At 48.7% G+C, this 16,437-nt stretch overlaps 1 protein-coding gene across 2 annotated transcripts in view; it reads left to right on the top strand.

The window, feature by feature from the left end:
• The first annotated feature begins 9,492 nt into the window (after positions 1–9,492).
• Positions 9,493–16,437, top strand: part of TEKT5 (tektin 5) — a 41,050-nt gene continuing 34,105 nt past the window's right edge. For both annotated transcript variants that reach the window (XR_015245246.1, XM_025916886.2), the window contains exons 1-3: positions 9,493–10,131; positions 12,766–12,849; positions 13,514–13,584. Coding sequence is in view for 1 of the 2 variants with exons in the window: in XM_025916886.2 (XP_025772671.2) it covers positions 9,556–10,131; positions 12,766–12,849; positions 13,514–13,584 (731 nt within the window). In the remaining variant the exon portion in view is untranslated. The remainder of the gene's footprint in view (positions 10,132–12,765; positions 12,850–13,513; positions 13,585–16,437) is intronic.

Here is a 16,437-nt window from a genome sequence, read left to right on the forward strand (position 1 = left end):
AACCAGCCCCTTCCACCCCTGGAGGTCCGAGATCACTTCGTTAACATAACAAGAGACACCTTAATCGCTCTCTTTGGAAATTGCTAGGGTTTTAGGAGCCCCTTGTTGGTAAGGGGAGGAAAAATGCTGACTCCAATTCTTTTGTTGTTGTTGTTTATTTTTGAGAGAGAGAGTGAGCAGGACTGGGGGAGAGGAAGAGACAGAGACAGAATCCAAAGTGGGCTCCAGGCTCTGGGCTGTGAGCGGTCAGCACAGAGCCCAACGCGAGTCTCAAATTCACAAACCGTGAGATCATGGCAGGAGCCAAAGTCGGAAGCTTAACCGACTGAACCACCCAGGTGCCGCTCCTGACTACAAATCTTATGAGGTGAATAACACTGGGCAAGTGCCTTCCTATCTGCAGCCTCCGTTTGCTGGTTTGTAAAATGGGGATGATAAAAGCATTTGCTCCGTGAGGTTGCTGTGGGGGCTAAAACACTATAATTCAGGTAAAACACCAAGCACAGACCATCCCGAGAGCAAAGCTCCAATACAGGCTCGTGTTTAAGTAAACTTAGGATTGTAGGTGAGAACTACAGTTTTTTTTGCAAACGGGGGGACAGAGGCCTAGGCAGGGAAAGTTGCCCGAAATCAAACTGCAGGCCAGTGGATGAAACAAGACTAGCACCTGGGTGAAACTGGTTAGACATTTAGACGCTCATTCAGCAGGACGGGAGCATTTTAAACACAGGCAGGTGGAGAAAACATGCCCTTTTGAAGTGCAAGGGAGGTGCCTGCAGTTCCGCCTTTGACCAGTGGGTGGCGCTCTCCTCCCGCCTATGATCAAAGTAGTCAGGCAAGACCCGGAAAAATTAAGTCTAGGTGTAGAGAATTTTCTACCTCTTCCCTTGGATCCAGCAAAAATATCTAACAAAGAGCTATCTACACACACCGTGGGCACTTAATATACAATTGAGTCAAAAAATAAGGTTCAGATCTCGTGTATATAGGGAAGCCTCCTCAGGTGTAGGCTTCCAAGAACAAGGGTTCTAGAATCCGGGTGTCTGTGTTCAAATCCCATTTACTAGCTCTTGTGTCTTCTCTTCAGGCCACAGCTTCTTGCTCCGTCAAATAGCAATAATAATGTTAACTACCGCAAAGGGTTAGTTGTCGGGAGGATTAAACACGTTGACATTCCAGTAGGTGAACAGTGATATCTTGCTGTGGCCTTAATTTGCATTTCCCTAGTGTGTAATTATGTTGAACATCTTTTCATGTGCTCATTTGCCGTGAGCATATCTTCTAAACCGAAATGTCGGTTCAGATCTTAAGCCCATTTAAAAACCTTTTTTGAGTGTTTCATTTTGTGTTTCAAGAATACTGTATATTTTGTATACAAGTCCTTTATCAATTATATGGTTGGCAAATACTTCCTCCTAGTCTGTGGCTTGTCTTTCTCTTCTCTTTAGGATGTCTTTTGGGGTGCCTGGCTGCCAGTCGGTAAAGCAGGCAACTCTTGATCTCCAGGTTGTAGGTTCAAGCCCCATGTTGGATGTAGAGATTACTTAAAAAAAATCTTGGGGCACCTGGGTGGCTCAGTTGGTTAAGCGTCCGATTTTGGTTCAGGTCACGATCTCACTGTTGGGTTCATGGTTTGAGGTCCGTGTCAGGCTCTGTACTTAAGCTCCGAGCCTGGAGCCTGCTTCGGATTCTGCGTCTTCCTCCCTCTTTCTGCCCCTCCCCTGCTGGTACTCTCTCTCTCTCTCTCTCTCTCAAAAACCAATAAACATTAAAAAACATTTTTTAAATAAAATCTTGAAAAAAAAACAATGACTTTTGAAGAGACATTCTTAATTTCGATGAAATCCAGTTTGTCCGTTTTTTCTCTTATGGATTGTTTTCAATAGCTCATCTGGGAACTCTGCCTAACATAATGTCACAAAGATTTTCTGTTTCTTTCTAGAATCTTTATATTTAGGTCTGTGACCCATTTGGAGTTAGTTTTTGTATAGAATTTTGGTATACAGTGCAAGATGTGGGTTGAAATCCATTTTTTTTTATATGTATGGATATCCAATTGTTCTAGCACCATTTGTTGAAAAGACTATTCTTTCTCCACAGAATTAACTTTGTGCCTTTGTTGAAAGTCAGTTGACTGTGAATATGTGGGTATATTTCTGGATTCTCTATTCTGCATTGATCTCTTGGAACTCTGTGCTGTTCCATTGATCTTTGTCTATCTTTATGCCGATACCATACTGTACCTTTATAATAAGTCTCAAAGTCAGAAAGTCTAAATCCTCCTACTTTTTCCTTTTCAAAGTTGTTTTTGGGTATTTTAGGTCCTTTGAGTTTGCATTTAAATTTTAGAATCAGTTTATTAATTTCTACCCCCCCTCCCCAAAAAAAGAGCCTGCTGGGATTTTCACTGGGTTTGCTTTGATTCTAACTTTAAATTGGGGAAGAACTGACATCTTAATGCTATTGAGGCTTCCAAACACATAATACATTTCTCTATTTAGGTCCTTTTTCATTTCTCTCAGAAATATTTTATACTTATTTTTTCCCCCGTCTTTCTTTTCTCTGTTACTTGTTGGAAACTTTCTATTGCTGTGTCTTCAATCTCACTGATTTTTTTTTTCTTCTGCATTGTCTAATCTGCCTCGTTATGGACTGAATGCTTGTTCCCCCACATTCACCCCTAATGCATATGTTGATTCACCCCTAATGCATATGTTAAAGCCCTGACTCCCAAAGTGATGGAGTTAGGAGGTAGGCCTTGGGGAGGTGATAAGTGTGGTCATGAGGTAAGGTCTTAGGATGGGATTAGGGACCTTATAAGAAAGGAGTGACACCAGACCTCTCACTTTCTCCACACGAGGAAAGGCCACGTGAGGACAAAGAGAGAAGGGGGACATCGATAAGCCGGCAAGAGAGCCTCACCAGAGCCAAGGAGGCTGGTACCCTGATCTTGGACTTCCAGCTTCCAGAACTGTGAGAAATATGTCTCTGTTGTTCATAAGCCACCCCAGCATATGGTACTTGGTCATGGCAGCCCCAGGTAACTGAAACACGCCTTCAATCCCATCTTGTGTATTTTTCATCTCAGACATTATACTTCCTTCTCTCGATGTTCAATTCATGTGTGTGTGTATGTGTGTATATATATCTGCCCTGTCTCCATTCAACGAGTCTTATCTTTTCCCTAACCTCTCGAATACGTGTAATGCAGCTGTATATTTTTTAAAAGTACATTTTGTAATATTTATTTATTTTTGAGAGAGAGAAAGAGAGAGACTGCATGCACACAAGCAGGGGAGGGGCAGAGAGAGAGAGGGGAGACACAGAATCTGAAGCAGGCTTTAGGCTCGGAGCTATCAGCACAGAGCCTGACGCAGGGCCCAAACTCACAAATCGTGAGATAATGACCTGAGCGGAAGTTGGATGCCTAACCGACTGAGCCACCCAGGCGCCCCATAGAAACATTTTTATCGTTTGAGATCTTGTTTTTAAGCTTTGTTAGACAGAACCAGAGAGGTATTTAAGTCCGTGGCTAATTTTGCCCTAACACTGAGGCAAAACCCTTCTGAGTATTTGACTTGAGGCTGCCCAAATTATGAAATTTTCTACTGTGGTTGGTGGGATGGAGAGCTATTCCCAGCTCTGGGGATTGTTCCCTCTAATCTTTCAGGATGATTCCCTCCCCAGCCCAGGGCTGTGTCTGCACACCTGTGTTCTGGTGATGCTCTGCTGGAGGGGGCCCCCTCTGCATATCTCCGGAGCTCACTCTAGGTAGCCCTCTCCTCTTTGGAGCTCTGTCCTTCAGACTCCAGCCACCCTGGCATTCCACTTTCCCAGCTCTGTCCCCTCCATGCAGGGCATTCCCCATACCTGTGCTGTGGCTTGGAATCTGTGTCCAGGCAGTGAGCTGGGGTAACTGTCGGACTCACTTCATGTGTTTCTCGTCCCTCAGGAATGACTGTCCTTCATGGCCTGATATCCACTGACGTCAAAATCACTGCTCTATGGGGCACCCAGGTGGCTCAGTTGGTTAAACATCAGACTCTTGATTTCAGCTGAGGTCATGATCTCACAGTTCCGGAGATCGAGTTCTGAGTAGGCCTCTGCACTGACAGTATGGAGCCTGCTTGGTATTCTCTCTCTCCCTCGCTCTCTGCCCCTCCCCTGATCACTCTCTCTCTCTCTCTCTCAAAATAATAAACTTTAAAAAATCATTGCTCACTCTCTCTCTCTCTCTGTCTCTCCACCCCTCCTGGGATTCTCTCTCTCTCCTTCTCTCTCTCTGCCTCTCACTTGTGCCCTCTCTCTCTCTCAAAAAAAAAAAAATCATTCCTTTATATAGTTTGAGTGTTTTTGTGTTTTTGAATTTTTTCAGTTGAGGGGTACAGCCAATCTCTATTATGTGATCTTGACCAAATGTGGAAGTCCTATTAAATTATAAGTATGCAAATTATAAGTATAAATATAAATTATAAGTATCTCATATATAATATGCACTAGACAATATATACTATATATGCTAGTATATATGAAACATATACACAAAAATAAAACTATGATATATATAGCTTAATCTAATCAATCTAATCTAATCTGATTAAGCTATATATATATATTATAGTTTTATTTTCAGTTATATATATATATACATATACACACATATATACACATATACATGTGTGTATATGTACATGTATGTGTGTATATATACATATACATGTACATGTACATATACATATACATATATAGCTTAATCAAAAATTAAAAGCCTCCCTCTGTGCCCCTAACCCCCCAATTTCATTCTTGCCCCTGCTAGGGGTAAGCACTCTGGCAATGGTTCCTGCGTATCCTTCCAGAAGTGTTTCTGTTTGTACAAGTACATATGTATCTGTTGTAAGTGGTATCGTACCATGTAAACGGTCCTGTATCTTGCTTCCTTCGCTTATATCTTAGAAATCTCTTCCTACCGGCACCTACAGGCCTATCTACCCTTTATGCTGCAGCGTATTTCTTACAGCGAGTGTTCTGTATTTTATTTAGCCATCCTGTACTGATGGACGTCAGTTCTGCTTTTTTTCTCACTGCCACAGTCAATGCAGCGGGAATACAGATACATATATGCACGCACTTAGCACGCATGCAGGCATGTATCTGCAGGGAGATTCCCAGAGAGATTACCAGAAAGCCAGGGCTGGTGCTCTAAGCACCAAAAAGACACCTTTTGAAATTCAAAGTGGGGGGGAAATGCCTTACTGTAAAATGCGCTTTTGTTTTTGAGAGATACGGTCTCACACAGAGGCTGCCTTGAAGACAGCTTCTTCCCGGATTTTCTATCTTCCCCACATTTTGCTGGTTTTTTCAGCACTGCTTGCAGCCACCTCCGGTCACAAATTTCGGCGCAGGTGAAGGATCGCTGCTTACCCACAGGGGGCACCCAAGGAATGCTTGCTGATTTGATTCGATCGCTGCAGAAAGTTCTAACCAGACTGTGCTGCTTCAGCAACACCTAAGTAAGATGGTCTGATAGACGGCTGGGTTTCGCATTCAATTCAGGGACATGAAGCCGTCCCTTCTCGGCCTGTGGAAGCCAGGCAGCGATCACAAAATAGCAGGTTTGCAGGCAGAGATTGCATTAAAATAGTCAGTGCTGGACATGGTGTCTCCAGTTTGGGAGCCCCACTGGGGGTAAGGGGGTGTCTCTCAAGTGTCCTCCTTCTCATCTTCCCAGTCCCACCCCGTCTACCTCCCACAGAGATTCCAGAAAGAGAATGCGTTTCCCATCAGCATGCTTGGAAAACGATTGGAAAAAAAAAACAAAAAAACCTTGAAGAGGTGGATAAGCGGTCTTTACTCAGTGGCCACCTAGCATCTTTGACACCCGAAGTGGGTAATTGTTTGAACACCCCGGTCCTCTGAACCACAGTGTTCCCAGTAGTACTTTTGTTCCTGGTTACTGTTGATATGATTGACAAATACCAAGATTACATTTCAGGTTTGTTTTTTTTTTTAAGTTTATTCATTTATTATTTCTGAGGGAGGGGAAGGGGCAGAGAGAGAGGGAGATACAGAACCCCAAGCAGGTTTCAGGCTCTGTCAGCACAGAGCTCCGCTTGGGGCTCAAACCCACAAACTGTGAGATCATGACCTGAGCGCAAGTCGGACGCTTCACCGACTGAGCCACCCAGGTGCCCCTACATCTGCATTCAGGAAAGATTTCATGTGTGAACTAAAATGTCCACTTTCCAGGGTGCCTGGGTGGTGCAGTTGGTGAAACGTCTGACTTTAGCTTAGGTCATGATAATGCGGTTTTCGAGTTCCAGTCCGGCGTCGGGCTCTTTGCTGGCATCTCAGAGCCTGGAGCCTGCTTTGGATTCTAGGTCTCCCTCTCTCTCTGCCCCTCCCTCACTCACGCTCTCTCTCTTTCTCTCTCTCTCAAAAATAAATAATAAAACATTTAAAAAAATTTAAATGTCCTCTTTCCAAATAAAATTATTACACCTCAAAGGTCACACTCTGCTTCACCATTGTACTTTGTGGGCACAAGTGGTCACACAGAATGATGGAATGGAGGTAACCAAGTCTTGTTTTCTTCCCATCTCGGCTCTCCTCGCGTATCTCTGGTCTGCTATCTGAACAAAGGTGTACAAGGCACGCCGGGGGGTTGGAGACGGAAACCGCACCCAAAGAGAGTGCCCTGATTCCCAACCGTTAGGAACTTACTCTCAAAACAGAACCCAGGGAGTCTGCATGTAGGAGGGCAGACAGGGTAGTCAGGGGTTCCCTGAATGAACTTCTACGTGTACTATATTTAATAGAGAAGAAGCAATAAAAATGCGCCAATTTGAACCTTACATCTTATTAAAACTCAACAGTAACTTCAAAAGGATTACCACAGGACCCAACAATCCCCCCCCCCCTTGATATATAATCAAGAGGATCGCACACATATGTTCACAACAGCATTATTCATGATACCTGAAAAGTGGAAACAACCTAAATGTCCACCGACAGATGAATGAGTAAACAAGAGTGGCCCATCCACACCATGGAATGTTATTCAGCTTTAAAAGTAATAAAAGGGGCACCTGGGTGGCTCAGTCGGTTAAGCGTCCAACTCTTGACTTCAGCTCAGGTCATGGTCTCACGGTTCGTGAGTTCGAGCCCTGCATCGGGCTCTGCGCTGACAGCATTGAGCTTGCTTCGGAGTCTCTCTCCTCTCTCTCTCTCTCTGCCCCTTCCCTGCTCTCTCTCTCTCTTTCAAAAATAAATAAGTGTTTTTAAAAAGGGAATAAAAATACTCACATCTGCTACAACATGGATGGACCTTGAAAACGCCACTGCCCCACCCTTGACCTGAGGCTGCTTAGAAGTCCCCTGAAAGTTATTCTCAAAAGGCCTGACTTTTAGTATTTTCACTTGCTAAATTTTTGGAAGTTGATTCCCTGAGTCTTTAGGACTGGGTTATCACATTTACCATTCCTTTTTACTTGAGCTGTGGCCAACTGTCCTCAATTTCTCTTTCTCACTTAATGGCTTCTGAAGTTCTTTTCACTCATCCATCCATCCATCCATCTGTCCGTCTCTCCATCCACCCCCTCATCCATCCATTTTTCTAAATTCATTCAACCAGCCCAAATCGTGCACCTACTACGTTCCAGGTATTTTACTAAGCGCGGGGGATACAATGACAAGGAACACGAAAACAAGGTCATTTCCCTTGTAAAACTTCCTTCAGAGCCTCCTTACTCCAAGTGTGGTCCCCGGACCAGCCTCAGCTGGGAACTCGTAAGAAACACAGCATCTCTGGCCCCACCCCAGCCCAACTCAACCAGAATCTGCGTGTGTGTGCTTGTACATGCATAGTGGATCTCGGGAAAGATAGAAACACCCTGAATCTTTTTGGTCTGTTTCTTGACTGCCTTCAATGTGTAGGACCTTCTTGTGTGGGGTATCTCTTCTTCTTCTTTTTTTTAATGTTTATTATTTTTGAGACAGAGAGAGAGACAGAGAGCAACCAAGGGAGGGGCAGAGAGAGAGGGAGACACAGAAGCCAAAGCAGGCTCCAGGCTCTGAGCTGTCAGCACAGACCCCGACGCAGGGCTCGAACTCACGAACCGTGAGATCATAACCTGAGCTGAAGTCGGCCGCTTAACTGACTGAGCCACCCACGTGCCCCATGAGAGTTCATCTTAAAGATCGTACAAAGTTTGCTACAAAGTAAGCATGGTCAGTATGGAGGGGGTAGAGAGCCCACCACACAAGATAGGGGTGGGTGTTAAGTCTTTCTTTCTAGGTTCGTTGCGGAGAATAAATGAGTATATGTAAAACATCAGCTGTACAGAAGTTGCTTAATGTTATTCCTCTCTGCCTTAGGTCTCTCCTAGCCACCATCAACTGTAGGGATTTTAGGCAAGTCGGGGAAACCTCCCATGGACCGTCACACTTCACTGACAAGGACCGTTTATTTGAGGGTTAGTTTCTTTCCCGTTTCAGAAGTGGAAGAGGCCCCCACAAATCAAGCTCCCCTCTCGTTCTGTACCTTGACCTCTCATTGCCGCTCCCGCCAGCCGAGGAAGGGGGCAAGTTTCTTGATGGATCAAAATATTGGTGTGGAACAGAAGGTTGAAGTCTCTTTCCGGCACAACAACCTCTCGGTTCTAGATGCCTATTCATTCAGGCAGCGGCGTGCTGGGTGCTGGGACTTAGGGGGGAGCCGGACAGACAGGGTCTCTGCCTTGCAATCCGTCCCCAGCCCCCTTTATGAAGTTAATTTTTGCTGAAGTATAATTTATGCACAGTAAAAGTCACCCTTTTTGGAGGACAGCTCTGTGGGCTTTGACAAATACTGACAATTGTATAGCCCCCGCCACAGTCAAGGTATAGAACACGACCTGCTGTCCCCACCCTCTCGTTTTCTCACGCTCCTTTGATCCTTTGTGGTCAGTCTTATCACCTCCCCCAGCCCCTGGCAATCCCTGATCTGTCTGCTGGCCCTATGCATCGGTCCTTCCAGAATGCCATCTACACGGGATCACACAGGACGTGGTCTTTTGAGCCTGTTTCCACTGAGCTTAATACATCTGAGGTTCCTTTTTATTGCTGAGTACTATGCCACGCCATGGACGCACCACTTTGGTGCCGTCTTGGGGACAAAGAGGACAGGAAGACGACTCACCTGGACCAGACTGGCCCTAAGCCCTTAAGACTTTGCCAGAGTGGATTACATCACGTTTGGTCCCATAGGCAGTTAGGTGGGACAGGCACATTCAATTGTTATGGAAAAGTAGACAAAGGCTATTTTTGCACCTCTGTGTGGATTGAGAAACTCAGTTCACTTTATTTTATTATTATTTTTTTGCATGTGCTTTGATGGGGACAATACGGGCCCAGCTGGCCTGAAATGAGCAAGCGTCCCAGCAACGCCCCGCTCCCCCAGGCTTTATGACAACAGTCCCGAGTCACAGAGGTCCTGCCCATCCCTAAGGGAAGAGCCTTCCCCTTCCTGTGGTGCGGTGGCCACGCAGAGTTTTGCCCAAGTGCAGCTGATGGGGGAGGATGGAGTTTCTGGGAACCTCTCAGACAGCCAGTTACTGTGGCCCCAAGAAAGCCTGTGCCTTCAGGGCACTGCCCCCCGCTGGGCCCACCCCAGAGACCCAGGAATGTTACCAGCCCTATTCCCTGCCTGGCTACCGCTACCTGAAGTCATGGAGACCCAGCCTCTTCTACAAGGTCTCCAACGCCCAGACCTGCGTGGACGAGACAGCCACGTGCCGCAGCCCCCTGAGGCCCCCCACCATCCTGCCGGCGCTCCGCTCGGCGCTCTTCTGCCGCTACAGCCCACGCGACTGGGACAAGTCCAACGATCTGCAGATGCGAGGGGCCGAGGCCTCACGGCTGTGGGCCAGCCGGCTGACGGGCGACTCCATGCGGCTCATGCAGGACAAGGACGAGCTGACGCGCCAGATGCAGGAGGGGACCTGCCGGAACCTGGGCCAGCGGCTGTCGGACATTGGCTTCTGGAAGTCCGAGCTGGGCTACGAGCTGGAGAGGCTTCTGAACGAGACCCACAGCATGGAGACGGTCAAGAGGCGGCTGGAGTGCGCGGCCGACGAACTCAACTGTCCGCTGCAGGTGAGTGTGGGTAAGGGGGGGGGGGCGAGGCCGCCGCTGAGACGCAGCCCCGGCTTTCTGCTCCTCCCGAGGGAAGGTCAAGGCAACAGGCACCTTGCAGGTGGGTTCCAGCTGCGTGATCGTCTGTGATCAGTTCCTACGGCGCAGGATTATTCCAGTCAAATCAGGGTTCCTGAGACTGAACCGGATTTCCTTTGTTCCTTGGGCTTACATCAGAACTGCCGAGGTTTTATCGAGACATTCCACACGCACGTGTGTGTGTGTGTGTGCGCGTGCGTGTGTGTGTGCACGCATGTGCTGGTCTTTAGAGGATATACTTAAACTAACTGCCGTGTTTTTCTCCAAAGCCCTTAACACTTTCTAACATACTCTGTAACTTACACGTATACTTATTTATTTTTCTATTTTTTTTAATGTTTATTTATGTTTAAGAGACGGAGAGACAGAATGTGAGTGGGGAAGGGGCAGAGAGAGAGAGGGAGACACAGAATCCAAAGCAGGCTCCAGGCTCTGAGATGTCAGCACAGAGCCCAATGCAGGGCTCGAACCCACCAGCCGTGAGATCATGACCTGAGCCGAAGTCGGACGCTCAACCGACCGAGCCACCCAGGCGCCCTGCACATATATTTACTGATTGTTTTTTTCCCTGGGCAGGGATTTTCTGTCTGCCTTGTCACCGTTGTGTTCCAGACTGATACCCGGCTGTGACGGGCAGCGTGTCTGTGCTGGTCCTTAGTGAACAGTGTCTGTGTTGATTGCCCGTGGTCTGGGCCAACGTTTTGAACGTCTCCCCAACATAGCACAGTGCATGGCACACAGTAGGTGCTCAGTAAATATCTGTTGACTAGACGAATAAATACCTGCCTGTGGGCATTCTGGACACTTCTTGTGCTCCAACCGTATCCCAGACCGGTTGGGATTGCTTTTGCCTGCATGTAATGGGTACTGGCCTGCAGCTCGGCCAAGAAGGAATTTATTGTTCTGCCATAATGAGAATTCTAGAGGGAAACAAAGCGGGCTGCTGCAGCTTCCACGTGATGCCGGAAGGGACCCAGGTGCCCGTCTTTCTGCTGTCCCATCCTTAGCATGCGGCTTTTGTCCTACTGCTCGCAAGGAGATTTCAGGAGCATTTTGATGTTCTCGTCTGAGGCAGAAAGATAGGGGTAGGGCAAAGAGCAAAGGTGCAACCGTGTCAGGGAAGGAGAGTTTTCTGGAAGGAAGCACCCTGCGTTTCCATTTCTGGCCCATGTGCCCGAACTCTCATGGGTTCCGTGGCTGCAGAGGAGTCTGGGTAAGTGAGTGGTTTTCACTGGGCCCTGGAGTGGACATTGGGTAAGGAACTGGCATTATCTGCCTCGTGCCCTGGGGGCTAAGTGCGGTCACATAGGATGATGTTCTGCTGCTCCCGAGACCTTTCAGTTCCACCCCCCTGGACAACGGTGACTGCCTCCTTCTTGTCCTCCCCACTCCTGCCCTCCCTCCTATTTTCCAGCCAGAGGGGCGATTTTAAATATTAAGCTGGGTCTCCACACTCTCTCACAAAAACCCCCTCTGTCACCAACTCTAGAGCCTGCGCAGCCCAGCCCGTGCTCACCGCACTAGCCTCCACGTCTCCGGTTCCAGTGGCTTCTTGTGTGCTCCCCTCCTACCTCAGGACCTTTGCATCTGCTGTTCCCTCTTCCGGGCACGTTGTTTCCATTCTTCTCTGCCGCTGCTGCTAATTCAGGTCTTGGTCTGTCACCACCTTGGAGAAGTCCTTCCTGGCTAACCCCCCACCGGTTCCTCCCACGCACTCACATCACCCTGACTGTTCTCATCCAAGCCCTAATCACAGGACTGTGTCTCTGTGTGTGTTTGCTTGTGTGTGTTGTCTCCTCTCTGTTACGGCAGGGACCATCTGCTCGGTTGATTGTGGTATCCCCAGCACCTTGATCGGGTGTGGTCAGAAGAGGGGCTCAGTAAATCCTTGTGAAATCAGTGAACCCCTCTCCTTTCAGAGTTTGCAGGTGTGTTTGCCACCCGGCACCAAGATGCGGTGCTCGGCTGCTTCCTTCACACTTCTGCTACTCTTTGTGACATCACAGGCCGGCGGCCCAATCACCACCCTTTCTCAGCCCCCTGTTGCGGAAGCTCCCCTGAGCAGCCCCTTCGGAGGCCCGTCTTCGGTTCCCCTCTGCCCTTGTCCCCACGACATGAGCCTCCAGGTGTGCGGCTGTGCGACAGGGTTGCCTGTGTCTCCCTTGGGCCTGATCGCTTTCCAAAGCTCTCCCCCCACTGACAGATCTTCACAAAGGGGTTTTCACGTATATGCGTAGGCAATACCGATCGACCGTATTTTTAGGGCTTTACATTTGTCGAGCTGACTTCACCCAAACAGCTAATCTGTGAGAGATGCAGCAGTATCATACCCATCCTCAGTCATGGCATCTCACGGTCCCCACCGAGAGACAAGTGGGGGGTGTGGAAGCTACCCACACGCACAGCCATGCAGGAAGCGTACCCACATGCACAGAGATGAAGCATCCGGGTTTCCCGGGGATAAGACAGATCATGGCAAATGTATTTGTGAGTCACCTCCGCTCAGGGTCTATATACAGGTGCGGGGAAAACACTATTTCCTGCTGCTCCCTACAGGTGGCCCTGGAGTGTCTGTACCATCGAGAGAAAAGGATAGGGATTGACTTGGTCCACGACAATGTGGAGAAAAACCTTATCCAGGTAAGGTGCCTCCTGGGTCTGCCCAGCACCCCCCGGGGGGAGGAGGGGGCCCCCCGCTGGTCAGAGAGGTCTCTGATCTGCCTGTCAGGAGCAGAAGTCACACGTCACCCCAAGCAAAGTCAGGGCTCAGAAAGCTTTGGTGGGGGCCGAGGTTGCAGGGGATGGGGGGGTAGAACAGGGAGAAATGAGGCCATTGGACCCTTCCAAATGGGCATCATGATAATAATACCAATAAATAACAATAATAAAAGCTAGCGTTTGTTGAAACCATGATTACGCCATATGTTAACTAACTTGGATTTAAATTTTTTAAAAAAGCCAGCGTTTCCTGAGCCACTATTTGTCACACGCTGTACCATATCATATGCATTATTTAACCTAATGATAAAGTAATCTAGCGATGAGCATTTGGCACATAGCAGGTGTTAAATTTTCTTTTAATCTGGAATTATATAACAAAGGAAGCAAGTTAAAGAATGTGGAGCCTCCACAGCTGACCCTTAGCCGGCTGGCCCAGGGATCACGTGCTTGCGATGAGGCAGGAAATGGATCCCACCCTGAACTTTCACCTGTGGGGTCAAAGGTGGGCAGTGAGGGGTAGGGGGGTGGGGCCACTGGGGGGGGTAGGCAGAGTGCCCTGACCTTTTGACATTTTTCATTGCAGGAAGTGGATTTGCTAAAATGTTGCCAAGAACACATGAGAAAACTAGCTCAAAGAATTGATATCCAGATGCGGTAAGAGCTGCCTTCTCTCTCCCTTCTATTTTGGGTCTCCCCGGGCTTCCGAGGGCAAGCAGACGGTCACTCGGTCTTTCAGCCAGCGTGTACTGGTGAGAGTTTGACAACAGGCTCTCTGGGAAAGAAAGTAGAATTCAGATTCGCAGCATTTGCCAATTTCAGGGCTGTAAATGCCTGACCGCCCCCTTCCCCGTGGCTAATTTCAGTGGGCAGCCGTGCCCCGTCTGGTCGCTCTGATTTTGCCCTTGGGGTCATGACAAAAGAAACGGCCTCCCTGAGGCCCCTCTTAGCCTGTGGCTTCTGCGTGTGAGTTCTGAACTGTGGGAAATGGCAGAGCAGCGTGGCATCAGGCACCAAGGTGAGTGGCCAGGGCATCTCTGGAAGGGATCTGGTGGACGCCTGGAGCTAGGAGTCTTCAAAAGAAATCGGCTTTTTGTTCCTGGAAGATGACATAGCCAGTATCCTGACAGGCCAGGAGGCTCCCCTCTTAATTAAAAGGAGGCCCGAATTTTACAGGTCTTGGGGCCCATAGCTGAGCCCTTGGCCCCCGGGTCCCCTGGAGGCATCCTTCCCTCCTGACTCCTGACACAGGAGCTGGGCACTGCCTTTAACCCTTAACAGCCCACGCTGCTCTGCTGGTTTCTCCTTGTCATTTACTCAGACACCGAGGGCAAGAGAGCCCGAGCCTCCCCTCCAGCTGCATGGGGCATATGGGTAGCCTGGCTGGGATGCTGAGGGGTGCCGGGCAGCTTGCGCATGAGCCCTGGGGGCTTGCTGCTCTGGCTTGCTGTGACAGGAGATAGTCACCGGGGATAAGAGAGCATCCGGGGCGGTGACCTAAGGGTGCGGTCAGGGCCGCCGTCAGAGGTGGTGGGGTCCGAAATGAGATGCAAATACAGCGGTGGCTGCAGGCACAGGTGGGTGGACGAAAGCAGAGTTGAGTTCTGTCATTTGTTTGCCTGGGTCCTGATTTCTGACATTTCCACTCCCATGTTCCACTATCGTTTGCCACATGTTTGTCTGTAAATTAATTTGCTTAAAAAAAAAAACGCTTACATACTTGTATTTTATTTATTTATTTATTTATTTATTTATTTATTTTCATTAAATTTTTTATGTACTGTTTATTTTTGTTGAGAGACAGAGCACGTGAGCGGAAGGGCAGAGAGAGAGAGGGAGACACAGAATCAGAAGCAGGCTCCAGGCTCTGAGCTGTCCGCCCAGAGCCCGACACGGAGCTCAAACCCACGAAACATGAGACCATGACCTGAGCCAAAGTGGGATCCTCAACTGACTGAGCCACCCAGCACCCCTACATACTTGCATTTTAAAGGGAACATTTTAACAAAGAGAGCGCTTTGGGCAGGCACATGTCTTGATTGTATTTTTCTTGCCCTTGTTTTTACGATCACCCATTCTGGACAAGAAAGAGTGGTTTTCCATTTGTGGTTGACATAGAGCGATGGCAGACCGTGGTGTTGTGGTGATAGAGGGCTGGAGTTCAAGCCAGTAGGGGGAAGAAAAGCCCAGAAACTTGGAATTGGGGAGCTGGGCCCCAGAAGGGAAGTCCTAAGACAGGACTGGGGGTGGGAGGGGACTGCGGTGTGACCCCAGCAATGAACAGGATGTGGGAGAGTAAGGACAGCCAGAGAAATGGAGAGGAATGGACACAGAACGAGGAAAATAGATGGAGACTGGGGACAGACGCAGAGAGGTGAAGGCAGCCCAGGCAGGGAGGGTAGGAGGAGAGAACCAGAGCAGGTGGAGAGGCGTCCCTCCCCTTTGCTGGGACTGAGTACCAGCCACCCTCCATAGGGGCTGTTTGACCTCGGGCACTGGCCCGTTTGTCAGAGGATGGCTTCCGGGGCACCCTAATTAATCTAGAACTGGCCACAGCCTCACTGATGGGGTAGAACTCAGTGTGGCCTTGCCCCTGTGGGGAGGCTCCATCGCTGACCTGCTCAGGTGGCGGCCGCCCTGGCACTGGGCTGCTGACTCAGGGTTTTGTGGGTGGGGCCTCAGGCCTGCATCTGGGCAGAACTATGTCCTTACCTCACCAGATGCTCCGTGGCAAAGCACAAAAGGCACTTCCTGGTGGGGCAGAGGCCATATTCGAGCTTTTCCTCATAGGCCGCCATCAGGGTGAGCCGTGGCGCTGGGTGGGCTCTATGTCATGGGCCAAGGAGGGGAGACAGAGGCGGCCCCCTTTTCTCTAGGCTTATTAGCGTGGGCTAGGAAGCTGGACCAGCTGACCAGGGATGCTGAGGCCCTGGGTCCCCTCTGATGCTCTGGCATAGATGTTTTCTATCATTCTGGTCTTCATGTTCATTAGGCAGGACAGGGCCCCCTTTCTCCATGGCTTTGCTAATTCAGAAGGCCCCAGGAACCTCAGGATGGTTCCTCCTGTCCCAGCATGACTTCCTGAGCATTTTGATAGGTGGTGGGAGTGCACCGCCAGGATTTACTGTCCTTGCTTCTGGCCTCTTTGAAACCCCTCACCAGCATCCGGATCCATAGCATAAAAAGAAAGTGTAAAAAAGATGAACAGACACAGGGGAGAGGGACAAAGAGAGACACAAAGTCCCCAAGACAGAGAGAAACCAAGAAAGATGAGGCAGAAAGAGATAAAGATCAGAGAGAGACAGACAGACGGACACATGCACACTCACTTTAGGTGGTGTAGACATCACCTGGCTTAGTGAAGGTTAGTCCCTTCTTTATTCCCCGTCACTTCAAGGCAAAAGTCCTAGTCGATGCTTGTGTGTCTTTAACACGGACTAATCTTATTTCAATCAAGAGAGAAACAAAAAGGTTCAGGCTTAGAACCTTCTGGAGACAACAGATTCTATC

The sequence above is a fragment of the Puma concolor genome, chromosome E3 (assembly GCF_028749965.1).
Source record: "Puma concolor isolate L17-30 chromosome E3, mPumCon1.1.hap2, whole genome shotgun sequence".
Classification (NCBI taxonomy): Eukaryota; Metazoa; Chordata; class Mammalia; order Carnivora; family Felidae; genus Puma; species Puma concolor.